Below are 18055 nucleotides of genomic sequence, written 5' to 3' on the forward strand. Positions count from 1 at the left end.
CTGTAATTATATAAATGTTAAGCTTTACAGGACCGTCTATGGACACAGAAGACAGACTTGTGGACACAACGGGGAAAGGAGAGGGTGGGACGAATTGCGAGAGTAGCACTGAACAGACATGGCTGCTGCTGCTGCTGCTGCTGCTGCTAAGTCGCTTCGGTCGTGTCCGACTCTGTGCAACCCCATAGACGGCAGCCCACCAGGCTCCCCCGTCCCTGGGATTCTCCAGGCAAGAACACTGGAGTGGGTTGCCATTTCCTTCTCCGATGCATGAAAGGGAAAGGGGAAAGGGAAGTCGCTCAGTTGTGCCTGACTCTTCGCGACCGCATGGACTGCAGCCCACCATGCTCCTCCGTCCATGGGATTTTTTCAGGCAAAAGTACTGAAGTGGGGTGCCATTGCCCTTTCCGGAAAGAGACACTGCCACATGTAAAACAGATAGTGGGAAGCTGCTGCCTAACACAGGGAGCTCAGCCTGGTGCTCTGTGATGACCTACAGGGATAGGATGGTGTGGGAAGGTTCAAGAGGGAGGGGATATATATATATTTACAAGATTTACCTTGTTTTACAGCAGAAACCAACAACTTTGTAAAATAATTATCCTCCAATTAAAAACAAACATTAAAAAAAGAACTGTCTATGAAAGAGTGGGACACTCAGGATATGCTAGGTGGTCTAGTGACCCAGCTTAGGAAGGGTCAGGAAGACTGTGACCAGTACTGTTAACTCCTCTTGCCTGGGGAGAATAATTCATTTCACAAATGTTCAATGAGCATACCTTAAGTTATAGGTCCTAAGGATACAAAAGACAGCAAGCAAATTGCTGCCTCCTTCCCTGAACTTACTGGGCAATAAATTAAAAGTATCATGCTGGGGGTGGGAAGGCTGAATTGCTGTTTAAATTAGCCTGGTCTGAAAAGATGATATGAGTAAAGGCTTGAGGAAATGAACCTTATGAATATATGGGAACAGCATTCTAGACAATGAATAGCAAGTACAAAGGCTGAGCTCAAGGAGCAGACAGGAGGAGGCCCTTGTGACTGAAGCAGAATGAGCCTGGAGGGAGCATGGGAGGGGGGAGCAGTGGGAGGCCCTAGGCCGTTTTGATATCTTTGGCTTTCCCTTCAAGTGAGCTGGGAACTGGAGTATTTCTGAGATTAAGTAACAATAACCAGTGGCTCAGATGGTAAACAATTAGCCTGCAATGCAGGAGACTTGGGTTCGATCTCTGGGTCTGTCTGGGTCAGGAAGATACCCCGGAGAAGGGAACGGCAATTCACTCCAGTATTCTTGCCTAGAGAATTTCATGGACAGAGGAGCCTGGTGGACTACAGCCCATGGAGTTGCAAAGAGTCAGACACGACTGAGTGACTAACAGTTTCACGTGCACTTTATTAAAGCAGAAGGGAACATCTTAATTTTCTAGACTGATGCAGATATGTTTTATCCTTCTCAGGAACTCCATGGGAAGGATTTTTCAAGTTCCTAGATTCTACTGTGTTTGTTACGGTTTCCCAAAGGTTTACATCTGCAACATAAACCTTGCAAATGACAATACAAATTCTTCTCTCAAAACAGAAATGGAAATGTCCCTTTATTTAAATGGCCAATAATGGTGGAAAAGAGGCCTGACCATTCCCCAGATAAAAAAGTTAGTCTCCCCAGCCAAAAGATTTGGAAAAGCAAGGTTTTTGATCCTTCCCCAGCTCTCTCTCCCATCTAGCTTGGTTCCAGGGCTCTCCTGAAGGCTCCAGCCTCAGGGGGTAGTTCTCTCTGATCTCTTCAAAGGTAGCAGCTTCAGTCATGGTCACTTGTTGGTTTCCTATAAAACGTCACACGAATTGCTATCTGTTCTAACAAATTACCGCTAACTAGTATTTAACACAAAAATTAAATCTCATTTCTTCTGAGGCTGGACTAACTTGACCAGAATGAGGGAAACAGAGTGACCAATTACATCACTGGTGATATAATTAACCAGGAAAGGTAAGAGCAGAACACTTAACCAAAAGCTTAATAGGAAGCACTTAAGCCTATACAGACAGCAAAATAAACAGTTGCTGACTCACACCAGGTGCCACCTTGGGATGCTCTCTCACCTCTGCTTCTTGCAAATCAAATGGCCGAAGCACTTCAGGGCTCTTGCTGCCAGTCTGAAATCTCAAGCCAACATCTCTCTCTCTCAAAACATCTCTTCTACCCTCATATGTTTTGTCATTAGGGCCTTGCTCAAGGGGGCTAAGTTGGCCCCTGTAATAGAAATCTGCATCACCTGCTCCACCATGGGGTCTATAATCGATTTTCTGCTGCCGTCTTCTTTCACCTGCCTGAAGTGCCTCGGGTGGTTCTCTTTCAGGACCACCCACATGTCTCAGCATATTAACTGATTTGCCAGCACCATAGCAGAAACTCTAGAAGGAAAAGAAATACATATTCCTGAGTACTTAATGATTGACTGACAATGAAATTTTGAGGTGATTTCCTTGATGCTAACAAAATTATGTAATTTAACTTGTGTTATTTATAGACATAAACATGTTAGTTTCACTGGGTTTTCATTAAACATCTCTTCTCTAGATTAATACAGAACCAGAATAGCCCATAACAAAATTTGAGAAATCGTTAAGTATTAAGGAGACGTTTCAATCAGCTGGACACATTTTTATTGAATTATATCATGGCAGTTAGGCTAAAGCCTAGAAATTTAAAAGGTACTAATTGTCTGATCATTGCTCATATGCTGTCTATATTCACATCCATCATATAAGGTAGATGCTAAAAATTAAAGTTGCATACCATTATACAAATATTCTCTAGTAGGTTTATTTATTTTATAAACTTGCTTTAGCCACAGCTAAAATTCTAAAAGTTTTGAGTCATATTCCAAGGAAAAACTAGGCAGCGTTTCTCAGAGTGTGCCGAGGGGTCCTGGAGACTTTCACAAATCTGTGAGGTCTAAACTTTTCATAATACAAAGACATAAGTCTTCTTCACTCTCCCCTTGTGAAACATACAGTGGAGTCTTGTGGGGCTAGAATGACCCCTTCACTCTGATGGCCCATGCACTGTGGGCATGTGGATACCTGTATTTTTTAAATTTCTGATAAATATCAATAAATGAACTTCCCACAAACAAGTGCTTTTGTGGTGTTCAGGTGTTAAGACTACAGAAGGGTCCTGAGAAGAAAAATCTGAAAACCACTGTACTAGAGATATGACTCTTTAAAGATGGAGCAGCAAAAGGCAGCAGATGAAGCAACAAGCAATAACAGGGTTTTGCTATTAATTTCAGTCTCAGAGACTAAACTACTACTATACAACTAATGTCACCTAACAAAAACAGATCCCTGAACCAATGAGTCCTAGTCACAAGCCAAACAGCAATACCAAAGGAGTAACCATTTCTAAGTAAGCAGAACATAGTAAATTTCACATCCTCAAGGGAAGAGAACTCTAATAACTTCCCATGGCACATCTGAGCTCTCTGCATTTTGTTTTACGGGACAACTACTTTATTAGGGTAAGGGCTGAAAATCAACCCAAAAAAGAGCTGAAGAGACCATGAACGAATGACAAGTAACACTGTAAGATTCCTTATAAATATCTGTTCCTGGATCCCCTAAACTGTTTCTCAGTACATGCACCTCTTTCTACATCCCTCTCTGATTCTATATTAAAACCAATGTTCTCCGGTTCTCAGTGTGGCAAAAAAGCTCACACTGAAATAATGCCCCTTTTCTCAAAGAGAACATAAGCAACTGATACCATGTGTATTAATTCACAAAGTTTAAAAAACAAATGTTAAAAGAGGGTACTATTCTAAATCACTACTTTGACAACTATAATCAAACTTGAGAACCATTTTCTTACTAAGATGAACAAATATAAACAAACGTTTATCACTTAAAAAAACATCTTTTCATGCCATTAAGCACGATTTAGCCTGATTTACATTAAAAAAAAAACCCTAATAATCCTAGAATTGCCTTTTTCTGTAAATCCTATTAATTGTTCACAGTGCTATGTACTAACCAGGACAGCTAATGCCATAATTATCAGCACTGGAATGTGCAGTAACACTGGGATCTCCTTCATGAGTGCTTTAATAAATTCACCAGCTCCTTTTCCAACATGCTTCAATGGTTCCGTGACAAAGTTGGTGAATGTAACTGCCAGTGCCTACAATGAAAGGTAAAAGCAACTTAATTTTTTCACTCAAAGGATTGAGGTGCATAGAGTAAGTCAAATCAACTGTGCTGAGGCTGAAGTTACGAAATTCCACAAATGTTATCATATACTTTTAATGTGGAAATGACTGTAATGGAAGTATTTTTCCTAGAACAAAGGTTTATTAGCAGCATTGTGACAGTTAAAAAAACCAATTTTTAATAAACAGAGACTTTTTACTCACTTTGTTTAAGTAATTTTCACAAAACAAATTCTAACCTTTGTTGGGGGGACCAGCCAAATAGGGTTGACTAGTAAGAGCTCGTAGTATTTCTGGCATGGGTCATCCTTATAGGTCCATGAACTTCTAAGCCATTCTGTTAGAAGACAAGAAACAGTCTTTTTTTTAAAGTTGCATTTCATTCCCAAGTAATGTTTTAGTTTTAACTCTCCTTCCCCCCATAACCCCCAATTAATTATATAAGTCTTATAGAGAAAATATTTTATGAAGATTTCTAAAAGGGAAGTAATTTAAAACATTCCTTTACACACACCAAGGAATCCAAGAAAAAACTGGAAAAATCTGAGTAAGATAGGTGGTTTGTATCAAAGTTGATACCCTGGCTGTGGTACTGCACTAGTATAATTATGCAAGATGCTATCCGCGGGGAAGCACGGGTAAGGAGTCTGCAGGGTCTCTCTGTATTCTTACAGCTACCTGCGAACCTACAACCATCTCAATGAAATTAAATTTAAAAAGTCAATTCTTTACTTATATAACAAAGCAGAACATTAGTTATCTTCTTCTAAATCAGACTCATGTATAATACTGTAACTGTGGAAAATTCTGAAAGAGACTGCTGGGAGAAATATCAGTAACCTCAGATATGCAGATGACACCACCCTTATGGCAGAAAGTGAAGAGGAACAAAAAGCCTCTTGATGAAAGTGAAAGAGGAGAGTGAAAAAGTTGGTTTAAAACTCAACATTCAGAAAACAAAGATCATGGCATCTAGTCCCATCACCTCATGGGAAATAGATGGGGAAACAGTGGAAACAGTGTCAGACTTTATTTATTGGGGCTCCAAAATCACTGCAGATTGTGACTGCAGCCATGAAATTAAAAGAAGCTTACTCCTTGGAAGGAGAGTTATGACCAACCTAGATAGCATATTCAAAAGCAGAGACATTACTTTGCCGACTAAGGTCCATCTAGTCAAGGCTATGGTTTTTCCAGTGGTCATGTATGGATGCGAGAGTTGGACTGTGAAGAAAGCTGAGTGCTGAAGAACTGATGCTTTTGAACTGTGGTGTTGGAGAAGACTCTTGAGAGTCCCGTGGACTGAAGGAGATCCAACCAGCCCATCCTAAAGGAAATCAGTCCTAGGTGTTCATTGGAAAGACTAATGTTGAAGCTGAAACTCCAATACTTTGGCCACCTGATGCGAAGAGCTGACTCATTTGAAAAGACCCTGATGCTGGGAAAGATTGAAGGCAGGGGAGAAGGGGACAGCAGAGGATGAGATGGTTGGATGGCATCACCGACTGAATGGACATGAGTTTGGGTAAACTCCGGGAGCTGGTGATGGACAGGGAAGTCTGGTGTGCTGCAGTCCATGGGGTGGCAAAGACATGACTGAGTGACTGAAATGAACTGAATAATATTTTATGTACTAGTATGAGCTACAGGAGACATTCGGTTATTTCCTGAGGCCAGGAAGTAAGGCTGGGCTGGTTTAGCTCCCATATCTTTTTAAGAAAATTAATTTTTTGGACATCTTGATTTGCTGCCAAAATTCTATTCTGAGTCAGTCATTGTGTGGACTTTTATTTACAAACAGCATTTGATCATTAAACCACTCCCATTATTAGGTACATATAACTAAAAGCAATCAACATTAGTGAGAATGTTTATAAAATCTGAAGGAAAAGTAAAATAATTTCCCCTTTAGTGAAAAAAAAAAACATACAGTGAAGCTACAATGTAAGATTTCACAAGTCAATACAGAGATGAAATCAAAGATGGAAAATACACTGGTTCACTCTAATTAACTTCTGCTGAGGACCCAGAACATGCTAGACACTGTGCTAAGAACCAGGTGGACACAAGTGAGTCCATTCAGGCAGACAGATAATATCAGAGCTGCCACATACATACTTTCTATCCCTTTCCTGTGACATTACATAAACACAGAAGTCAATGAAGCCTACGACTCTTCCTGCCTGTTCTAACGATTCAGTCATGGAAAGCCTCCTCCTGGCATTTTATCATTTGTTTGTAATTATTAAAATATATTTCCTCATTCTCAGAAACTCTACTCAAAATAAAGCCAAGAGAACCAATATCTTACCCCAGAGACTTCCACTCCAGTTCATCTTCTCAGCACACACATTGTTAAGTGGCTCCATCTTGGCAACTTCAGCCTGATGCTGGGCAAAAGCGAGCTGACCAACACCAAAGGGAACCATGAGAGGCTACTAACAATGAAGATTATGCCTACTCACCCTAAAAACCACACTTCAAAGCGTGTCTTCACCATTCATCCAAACCAGATTATTTAAAATTTTTTCACAGGAAAAAATACATATTGTTTTAAAAGAGTGGCTCTTTCCAACTCACGGCAAAACACATTCAATAGGTAAAGAACTAACTACAGTTGCCTTCTTTTAAAATAATTATGAGGAGAATTCTAGAAAACCTTTTTACTGAGAAGATTGTTTTAAAAATTAGTTCAAATATAGCTCCTGTCATGCCCCAAAACGTAACTATACATATTAAGTGCCTACTCTCTTAAACAATTCATGACAAAATGGTGTTTTGCTTTGAATGATTTTCAGCACAAATGGCCAAAATGTCTTTCATAATTCAAAGCCCTGGAGGAAATCACAGATAATTTTCAACCAAACTTCCTTCCTTCCTCTAATATGTAAATAATTAGTTCTAGAAGCTATAGAACTTAGAGAGAAAGGTTAAAGAAATATCACAAAGATTTAATCAGATGAATTCACTGAAAATAGCTGGTCACGACTCATCTTGCTAAAAAGGTCTAAAATTTTTCTTCAATGATTATGCTAGTTTGACAGGAACAGTATGTCAATTTGTCAAGAAAAATAATGCTTCTTCCAAATTCAATACATAACGTGGCCCTGATTTTTAAAGAATAAAAATTTGGGAAAAGTTTATAAATACCTCACAACATCAACAGTGGTTATCTTTAGGTGGTAAAATTACAGACTTTTTTTTTGGCCACTCCACACAACGTGCAGGACTCTTAGTTGCCCAAACTTGGATACCTGGCAGTGAGAACACCAAGTCCTAATCACTGGACCGCCAGGAAATTCCCTAGACAATTTTTAAAAAATTGAATTTCTCTGTATTTTTCTATCTTTTCTATATTCTCTGCTATAAATATACCATTCTTATAGTCATAAAATAATCTAACTTTAGAAAATGGTATTTTGGCATCATTGCTAGCAAAGAATAAAGAAGACATACACTTACCACCATGAGAATTTTTCATGTCTCCACATAACTCTATTCTAATTTAGCTGTCCAGAAGCCACACATCAGCAGGATGAAAATCAGGACTGCACATGTCCCTCCACTAACTTGGTCAAGGACCCAAAAAACCAGGGACAGCTGAGCAGCTGCCAGTTTCCTCACCAACACTCCAATCACTGCCTCACACCGTCACCCGAGGTATACACTAGCTCTAAATAGCTTAGTCTTCTTTTATGAAATAACACTTTAGAGCTTTAGAAACTTCTACTTACATATTACCTTATATAAATACATCCAATTCCATCCCAAACTGATGAGAAAACTGATGAATAAAACACGTCTCAACTGGGTGTACCAACGCACGTAGGTCCAGAGCTCAGTAGCTACTAGCACCACGATGCAGAGCAGGCACAGAAGCACCTCGAAACAGAAGCACAGAGAGTCACTGCCAAGCCATCCTCCCCATCACAGAAGTGACTGAGAGCAAAGAAAGAGAACTGGACTTGAATATGCAAAATCACTTGTACCACTGCGCTGCATGTTCATAAAGCTCTATCAGTGACTTAGTGTGAGTTCTCAATATAATTATGGTGAAGTTTTTAAAGTATTTTAAAAAGTAAACTGTTAATCAGGTGCCCCTCATCCCATCTTACCATCAACACATTATACGGATCCACTCCAAAAAAATCTTCAAATCGCCACTTCCATGTTTCAAAATCATGAAACTTAAAATTAATTAAAATATCACTTAGTGCATCATCCAAGGCACCTGGCTTCCAATCCTCTCCACTGAGAAACTTTTGTATTTCTAACAAGGTTTGTCTTTTAAGGATAATCTCGGCATCGTAATGCATGTCATCTTCGTTTTCATCAGGCTGAATTAAATTTGCCAAAAAAAAAAAAAAACAAAAAACAGGAAAGGAGAATTTTATCATTAAATGAAACATTAAGATAAAACCAACTTGGAACTAAATATATAATTAGTTCACGATAGTTCCCAGGTATAAAATAAGAATAATAATATCTACCTGTCTGTCTCACAGGCCAACATGAAAACCAAAGATAATAAACATGAAAAACATTTCGAAAGCACAAAATTTTCAAATTTAAAACATGTTTTTAAAATTATAAAACATTTCAAAATTATGAAACTCTATACAAGTAACATACAGTACATTTTACTAAATTATAGTTGATTCCTGCTATCTGTAGTACTTACATTCTATAAAGTCACCTTGAACCAGTTAGCAAATACTGAACCATGGTTCCTAAAGGAAATACGGGCTTAGTTTCTTGCAACCATATTTTCATCAACCAATCAATTCATAACCTTTTTATGTTACTGTTTAAAGATACCTAATACATACTGTGGATCCATTAACGCTAAGCTCATAGCCAACAGCACTATGACTCATGACTGAAGTTAACTTATCTAAGGGCATTTTTCTCTAAGGCACAGCTCAGCCTCCCTGTGCTTAGGAACACTAGACAGAAAAACACTTGGGAGATTTTTTAAACAGCAAAAGTTTAAAAATTGGAAAATAGCCTGAAAAGATAGAGAGATCACAAAATAACACGAGAGCTGAAAACAGCCTTGTCTCACCGCAACTGAAAGCGGGCTCATCAGGCAACTCGAATGCTTTGCTGCTCTGAGCGTGTTTAAGAGGGCACGAAAGCAGGAGGACTGATTCCAAGTTACGAATAAAGTTTAGTGCTCAAAATATTACAAAATATGAATCCAACAAACAATGAGGAGAAACTATCGTTATTTTATGATTCAGGTCATGACTTTCCATTTGCTGACACAGCTTTCAAACAGCCTAAAATTTAGAGTATACCAACAGGAAAAACAAAAAGGATCTCAAAAAAGCAGCAAAATCTGGGTTTCCATGAACATCTTTATTAGTGCGAGTACTGGTTAGCAAAATCTCTATAAACATTAAACAGTTAACATAAGAGAAAATTATCTTTTCTAACAGTGAATACTGATTTTTATATTACAAAGTAGGTATTAAATGAGAAAAACCCAAGTGTCATGTAATATCACAAATCATCAGTAAGTATAAAAAAGTAGCCACTGATTAAATATTTCTAAAAAACCAAAAGCTATTCCAAGCTTCTCCATCTGGAATCTTTTCTAGCTCCACTGGTTTCCTCATCTATAAAACAGACTCTTTTCCACCTTGCACTTGTTATAAGACTCTAACTGAAGGTTATACATATGATTACATCTGCTTTTACATCTCCAAAATAAGGTGGGATTATTACTCATTTTTAACACTCCCTATTTAAATATTTTCTAGGTGTTTCAACTCCCTGAAGGGAAAACAATGACTCGAAAAAATGGAATCTTAACATTAATCATGAAAAACATGTCCATGACATGTAATTCTATAAAGCAGCCCTTACCACAATGAACAGCTAGGGGAAAAATCTTAAAACCCACTTATCTTTTTCTCAATATATAATGATATTACATCATTTGAACAAGGAAGTGTGGAAATGATAGAAAAGAACTAAGGACTGGAATAGAATTTCCTTACCAAGTCATGAGTTTAAGTTTGCAACTGATCAGCAAAGTTCAAATAGCAAATTTAAAACAATCTCCCTCTCCCCCCAACTCAATTAGGTGGTACAGCAGTGCAGAGAGTAAGTAAATCCCCGTGAACTGTAAGAAAAAGAGGAAGGGCCAGCACTGCTCACTCGCCTTCTACCAAACCAGCAGGCTGCTACCTTCAATCCTGCATGATTAAGGTTTTGGTAAAAGGGCGAGTCAGGTATTCTCTGTTGAAGCATAATGCTGCTTTATCAGTGCTGATATAACGTGAAATTGATACATAACAAAAATATCCATTGTATCACATCAAATACTCACAAGTCCAAGCTTTTTGGTTTCAATCAAAATCTTATTTAAGTACCTCCTAAAAACTGGATTGCTTTGACTTTCACAGTCTTTTCTCTTTTGCTTTTCACATTCATCAATCTGCAACCACAAAACAAATACATTAGTTAGTGTCCGAGTTTAATGTAAGGGTCAAGTTTCTAGCCTAGTGGCCCCATGGAGGTCAAAGTAAGGAGGTGGTTATTTTCATCAAGCTTGCATTAAAATGTAGAGCTGGCCTGCTTTCTGTGGGTTCTCTTTGCAAAAAGTAGGCAACAAAAGAGCACCAGGAGTCCCATGCTGCATCAACTGGCAGTTTTCTTGCTGACTTTCAGCAGTTTTAAAGCTGAAGATCGTGAAACAAGGACACAGAGACGCGGATAAGCAGAACATCTGGACCAGTCTGCCCCTTCCGAATGCCAAAGTGACAATTTAAAGAAAGAAAGGGGAGAGAAAAAGAGAGAGCACAGCCAAACAGAAACAGAGGCAACATGAAGCTAGAAGATGAAGGACACGCAGAGATTTTCTTGAATGTGTGTATTACTTTTTGGCCTTTTACTGATCTTTCCTGCCAACTATCAATCACGCCCTACCACATGGCAGGAATACTTTGGCCACCTGAGGCGAAGAACTGACTCCTTGGAAAAGACTCTGATGCTGGGAAAGACTGAAGGCAGGAGAAGAAGTGGACGACAGAGAATGAGATGGTTGGATGGCATCATCGACTCAAAGGACATGAGTTTGAACAATGAGTTGGTGATGGACAGGGAAGCCTGGTGTGCTGCAGTCCATGGGGTCGCAAAGAGTTGGACACAACTAAGCAACTGAACTAAGGCCTCTCCAGATGTCCACACTCGGCAGCCCGTCTGCACAGAATCCCTCATGAGGACAGACTTCCTCTGAACTCAAGTCTATAATCACCAGAGCGGCTAGTTTCTGAGTGAGGGTAGTGCACGTCGTAAGACATTTAGAACCTGCGATAAGCAACTTCCACTTATTACTTGAGTGTGGAGCACAAGCTGAGTGGAGCACTGGAATGGGCTTCAGGTGATAAACACGTAATAACTGAGAAGCACACACAGGCCCAGGACAGAACGACACTCAGAAGTCACAGGGCACTTCTCGGCTTTCAGGCAAGGTTTACAAACCTTAAAATTTTGTAATTTCTTTTTAAGAGTAAAAAATTTTTTTTAAAACAAAGACTAAAGACTTCATTTTACTAATCATGTTTTTACAATGTCAGACCCGAAGTCACAAACAATAGAATGAAAAATTTCAGTAAAAGGGCATTTCTCCATTTCCTACCATGCAGCCGAATTAGCTCATTACACCACAAAACGCAGTTAAGACTGAAGCAAATTTTATCCAAGCCTTTCTTTGCTAGCACTCAGATGAGACAACATTCACATTTGGTAAGAACCCCAAGCAGTTGCTTATAGACCTCACTGGGATACATCTGGATCTCAAGTAGCAAGCTCTCCCAGCCTCTCAAGCTGGAACCCTCCCCCATTCACTCCAGCTCTTCCCTATGCTCAACCACCACAACTTGCCTATTTTACCACAGAAGTTTTCTCTTCACCCGGTCACAGCCTCAGTGTGCGCCTTCAGCGTCGCTGCACCTCTGCCCTCCCCCATCCCAGCCTCCTCCACACTGCCGCCAGCACCCTGCCTCAAATCCAACAGAGGTGGGTTCTGGCAGCATAACCTGTGCTCAAACCAACCAACAATCTTGACTTACTTCCTTTCTCAAACTCTACTGCAGCCACAGAAATAAAAGGACTGAATAAATGAAGTAAGAGTTACCACACACCAGATTATAATAATCCCTTATATTTGTAGGAGCAACTGTTATGCTTATACGCTAGCAGGAGAGACATTTCTTCATTTGCTATACTTGTCATGAGTTATTACAGTCCAGCATTGTGACAGGTGATAGAGCATCAAGAGTGAATAAAATATTCTTTATCCCAAGAAACGTTCAGCCTGGTAAAGAAATAATTACAACATAGTGAGATAAATGTTATTACAGGAAAATAAAAGTACAATTTTTAAAAATTCAAGGCCAGAGTAAAGAGAAACCAAGGCTAGGGTAAATAAAAAAAATTATTTATATATTTGTAAACTGTACTTTAGATAAAAACTCAAGTTCAGTTCAGTTGCTCATTCGTGTCCAACTCTTTGCGACCCCATGAATTGCAGCAGCCAGGCCTGCCTGTCCATCACTCAAACTCACGTCCATTGAGTCGGTGATGCCATCCAGCCATCTCATCCTCTGTCGTCCCCTTCTCCTCCTGCCCCCAATCCCTCCCAGCATCAGAGTCTTTTCCAATGAGTCAACTCTTCGCCTGAGGTGGCCAAAGTATTGGAGTTTCAGCTTTAGCATCATTCCTTCCAAAGAACACCTAGGATTGATCTCCTTTAGAATGGATTGGTTGGATCTCCTTGCAGTCCAAGGGACTCACAAGAGTCTTCTCCAACACCACAGTTCAAAAGCCTCAGCTTTCTTCACAGTCCAACTCTCATATCCATACAAACACAAGAAATGTTAGCAAAGACAGAAAACACAGAACAATTTAACATACCGTAAGTAATACAAAAATCATGAATAAAAAATCCTAACCTTATAAGTTAAAGAATCAAGTCTGTTGTAACATTCTGACAATTCATCAGCATGTGATAAGTCAGGACTGACCTCTTCTTTCTCTGATATACCATATTTCACCTAAAGCAAAGTAGAGAGAGGTTTTATTTCTTTGTATTCAGTTGTAAAAATAATCTACAGTTAATGAAGACTAAAATTTTGACTCCATCATTTTATGGCTTTGCTTCAACTGTATTAAACCACCAAAAGAGTAACAGCCTCAAATTTATATACTAGCTAAGAACAAATGGGTTTGCTTCTTGATCAGCTTTACATTCAAATCTGAAACAGAATTAAACAGGTAGGGTTGAAATCACCTTAGGCTAAGAGACAGGAAGATATTCTGCATGGTCATGAATCACTGACATAGGACTGTTTCACAGCTCTGTGAAAAATAATAACAAATGTAGACTATTTCCATCACAGGACTGGTAAGGTATTATACACACATGGATTTTTGTAAATACCTGAGATTTTCTCATTCTTCCTGAAGCAGCATCATAGTTAAGCATGTCTGTGGGATCAATCCATTCATCATCATGGGCATAAGCAGTTATCAGCCACAGACATTCACAGAGGAGCAGAGAATACAGCATCCTGCGTGAATGCTACAAAAATTAGCACATATATTGAAGTATGATTACTTTTAATAAAAACAACCTACTTCTAGTGTTACGATAATGCTTTCTTAATAACTGAAATAAAAATACTTAGTAAAATGGTATTTGTATATAAACACATATATACATGCACACACAGTCTCATTGAGACTCTATACATATTTTTTTTTCTAAATGATTCAGCAATTCCATTCTGAGGTATATACCCAAGAGAAGTGAAAATATATGTCAACACTAAAACCTGTACACAAACATTTATAGCTGCATTATTCACAATAGCCAAAGTGGAGAAACAACCCAAATGTCTGTAAGCTAATGACTATCACACAGTGGAATATTATTAGGCCATAAAAAGGAATGAAGTATTGATCCATGCTACAACACGGGTGAGTCTTGAAAACCTTGTTGTTCAGTCACTAAGTCATGTCCAACTCTTTGTGACCCTATGGACTGTAGCCCACCAAGCTCCACTGAGGATACTGGACTGGATTGCAATCTCCTTCTCCAAGGAATCGTACCCACCCAGAGATCCAACCCTGCCTTTCCTGAATTAGCAGGTGGGTTCTTTATTGCTGAGCCCCCATTATGCCATCTGAAAATGGCCAGTAACCAAAAACCATATATTATGATTCCATTGATATGAACTGTCCAGAATAGGAAAGTCTACGGAGACTGGTAGGTGGATATAAGAAACTGAGGCTATAAGAGACAGAAGGGTGGGAGTTAAGTGGTACAGAGCTTTTTTTTTTTTCATTGAAGTATAGTCGATTTACAATGCTGTGTTAGTTTCTGCTGTATACCAAAGTGATTCAGTTATATAATATGCATACATTCCATTTTATATTCTTTTCCATTATGGTTTACCACAGGATATTGAATATAGTTAGTTCCCTGTGCTATACAGTAGAACCTTGTTATTTATCCACCCTAGGTATTAATATAATAGTTTGTCTCTGCTCACCCCAAACTCCCAATCCATCCTTCCTCCAACTCCCTCCCCCTTGGCAACTACAAGTCTGCCCTCTATATCTGTGAGTTGTTACAGGGTTTCTTTTTGAGGTGATGAAAAGTGATCTAAAATTAACTGTGGAAATGGTTGTACATTATCTGTGAATATACCAAAAAACTGCTGAACTGTACAGTTTAAATGGATGAATTGTACAGTATGTGAATCATTTCTCAGTAAAGCTGTGGGAAATGGGAAACTTAAAAGGTGCAAAATTAAGATTCAAATGAGATGACCAAACTCTCAATCAGAGAAAATAGCTTGCTTCATCTAAGCCTCTGCATAAACACTGTCAAATTGTTTCAACAACACACTATCTTCTCTATTCGACACAGTCCAATACAGCAGCCATTAGCCACACATGGCTATCTAAATTAAAACTACACTGCAAATTATTTCCTTATTTTCACTAGCTGCATTTCAAGAGCTCAGTTGCCACATATGGCTAGCGTCTTCCAAACTGGACAGAGTGGCTTCCAAAATGGACAGTGCAGATACAGAACATTATCATTACTGCAGAATGTTCTGTCAAACCACCTCTGTGAATAAGGATCAGGTAAGGGAGTTCCAAGATGGGAATGCCCTGGGCCCTGCCCAGTAATGGCTTACAGTGTAGTTGTAGGAATAAAAAGTAACTTCAGGCTAAACCAAACACTTCTTTGTGTTCCTGGTGTGCTGTTTCTTCTTCTAGCGTAACACACTGAAATTAACCACTTACTGGTCAGTCTCGCCCCTTGCCACAAAGGCTCTCAATCCTGCATTAGAATCACCTGGGAAGTTTCTAAATTTTCCAACCTTATGGCCACCCCAAGTCAATTAAATCAGAATCTCTAGGTGAGGAACCATTGTCTACAAATTGGCACTGGCCTGTCAGATGACACCACCCTATGGCAGAAAGTGAAGAGGAGCTAAAAAGCCTCTTGATGAAAGTGAAAGAGGAGAGTAAAAAAGTTGGCTTAAAGCTCAACATTCAGAAAACGAAGATCATGGCATCTGGTCCCATCACTTCATGGGAAATAGATGGGGAAACAGTAGAAGCAGTGTCAGACTTTATTTTTGGGGGCTCCAAAATTACTGCAGATGGTGACTGCAGCCATGAAATTAAAAGACACTTACTCCTTGGAAGAAAAATTATGACCAACCTAGATAGGATATTCAAAAGCAGAGACATTACTTTGCCAACTAAGGTCCTTCTAGTCAAGGCTATGGTTTTTCCAGTAGTCATGTATGGATGTGAGAGTTGGACTGTGAAGAAGGCTGAGCGACGAAGAATTGATGCTTTTGAACTGTGGTGTTGGAGAAGACTCTTGAGAGTCCCTTGGACTGCAAGGAGATCCAACCAGTCCATTCTGAAGGGGATCAGCCCTGGGATTTCTTTGGGAGGAATGATGCTAGAGCTGAAACTCCAGTACTTTGGCCACCTCATGCGAAGAGTTGACTCAGTGGAAAAGACTCTGATGCTGCGAGGGATTGGGGGCGGGGGGAGAAGGGGACGACCGAGGATGAGATGGCTGGATGGCATCACTGACTCGATGGACGTGAATCTGAGTGAAATCCAGGAGTTGGTGATGGACAGGGAGGCCTGGCGTGCTGCGATTCATGGGGTCACAAAGAGTCAGGCACAACTGAGCGACTGAACTGAACTGTCAACTACAAACACGCACTTGCCAAAAGCATTTGCCAGTGACTGAAAAACAACAGGGGTGTTTGCCCTCTGCCTCTGCAAAGACTGAACCCTGTGCTGCTGCAGCTGCAGGCCTTCAACACCCTCTGAGGGGAATTCAGGGCCGAGAATGAGGCGCTCTGGGCTCCAGGGAAACGGTGGAAGAGGTCTTCAGACAGATATTTTCAGGAACTGATTTCATGATCCCAACCCTTGCATCTCCTCATATCTAGAAAAGCACTAAATCCCTCATGGTGACATCAGCTCCTTGTGACTAGCAGAAAACCTTTTGTAACGTAAGCCCCTGATTACACTGAACTCCCCCTGCATCAAAATCATATATTTACCTTCCCCTGGGGGCTTCCCTGGTGCCTCAGATGGTAAAGAATCTGCCTGCAATGCAGGAGACCCAGGTTCGATCCCTGGGTTGGGAAGATCCCCTGGAGAAGGGAATGGCAACCCACTCCAGTATTCCTGCCTGGAGAATCCCATGGACAGAGGAGCCCGGAGGGCCTCTTTGGAGCAGTCTCTCAGAGCTACCTGAGGTGCTGTCTCGTGGCTGCAGCTCTCATTTTGTCCTAAATAAAACTTAACTCGCAACTCTCAGGTTGTGCATCTTTTTAGTCGAAACTAGGTGCAGGGATTTTCAAAGCTCCCCTACTGGTTCCGTCCCACAATGAAGGAAGAAAACCACAGCACGATAATGTGAACTTTTCCAGGGAAGGTTAACTCCTGACTCAAGTCTGAAGTCACCTTCCTAATACCCTCTCCTCCATCTTGCCTCACCCCTCTCCAAACCCAATACCCAGCCAGTGGCCAGCAAGTGAAAGACACTCAGTAAGGTGAGCAGCAAATGCCAACAAATCAAGGCCTCAGCAGGGATTCAAAGAGCTTCAGGGGCTGAAAAGAGGAAACAGCACATCTGATTGGGAGCAACCGGGAAGATTTCACGGAGGAATGGGCATGGGAAATAGACTCTGAAGTATGGGCAGCATTCTAAGACTGTGAGACACGGGAGGCAGAAAGCAACAGGTTCGTCTCAGAAACCGGAAACATGAGGATGCACATGGTGGAACGCGGAGCTGGAGAAGTGGGCTGCGATGACTCTGCCAGAGTAAAAAGCTTATAACTAACTTCACCTGCCATCAATAGTTTTCAAGGGGGATGGGAACTATATTTGGGGAAGATGAAACCAGAGTTAACTGTACACTCAGTTCAAAAGGAGGCTGAGGTAGAAAAGGATGTTGATCTGAAAGAGTGGTGGCAATGAGACCAGAAAGAACCCACCGGACACATTTTAAAGATTAATTCTACAGACCTTGGCAGCTGAATGCACACAGAAGGAAAAAGGAGAACGATGACAGACAGGACTCTTTAAGATTTCAAGGCCCACCATCAACAAAAACGGTGATATCATTAACTTAAAGAAACTGAGAATGAGAATACAGCCTGGGGAAAAGTTCAGCACTCCTTTGTTCAACATTTACAAAACACCTGCTGGATTCTACGCCCTGTCGTGATGGGGCTAATAGGAAACTAGATCAGTCAGGCTGTCTTTAAGAAACTTACATTCT

The 18055-nt window shown here is 40.2% G+C and overlaps 1 protein-coding gene across 4 annotated transcripts in view; it reads right to left on the reverse strand.

Moving 5' to 3' along the window:
* Positions 1-18055, reverse strand: part of CLCC1 (chloride channel CLIC like 1) — a 34641-nt gene that overhangs the window by 2362 nt on the left and 14224 nt on the right. For 3 of the 4 annotated variants that reach the window (XM_069599441.1, XM_069599439.1, XM_069599440.1), the window contains 9 exons: positions 13660-13800; positions 13172-13273; positions 10546-10653; positions 8324-8545; positions 7950-8090; positions 6520-6613; positions 4448-4545; positions 4034-4180; positions 2101-2412 (listed from right to left, as the gene is read on the reverse strand). In XM_069599441.1, the coding sequence (XP_069455542.1) occupies positions 2101-2412; positions 4034-4180; positions 4448-4545; positions 6520-6613; positions 7950-8090; positions 8324-8545; positions 10546-10653; positions 13172-13273; positions 13660-13788 (1353 nt within the window). In that variant the 5' untranslated portion in view covers positions 13789-13800. The remainder of the gene's footprint in view (positions 1-2100; positions 2413-4033; positions 4181-4447; positions 4546-6519; positions 6614-7949; positions 8091-8323; positions 8546-10545; positions 10654-13171; positions 13274-13659; positions 13801-18055) is intronic. The other variant, XM_069599443.1, reaches the window with a different exon arrangement.

The sequence above is a fragment of the Ovis canadensis genome, chromosome 1, assembly GCF_042477335.2.
Source record: "Ovis canadensis isolate MfBH-ARS-UI-01 breed Bighorn chromosome 1, ARS-UI_OviCan_v2, whole genome shotgun sequence".
In the NCBI taxonomy this organism is placed as follows: domain Eukaryota; kingdom Metazoa; phylum Chordata; class Mammalia; order Artiodactyla; family Bovidae; genus Ovis; species Ovis canadensis.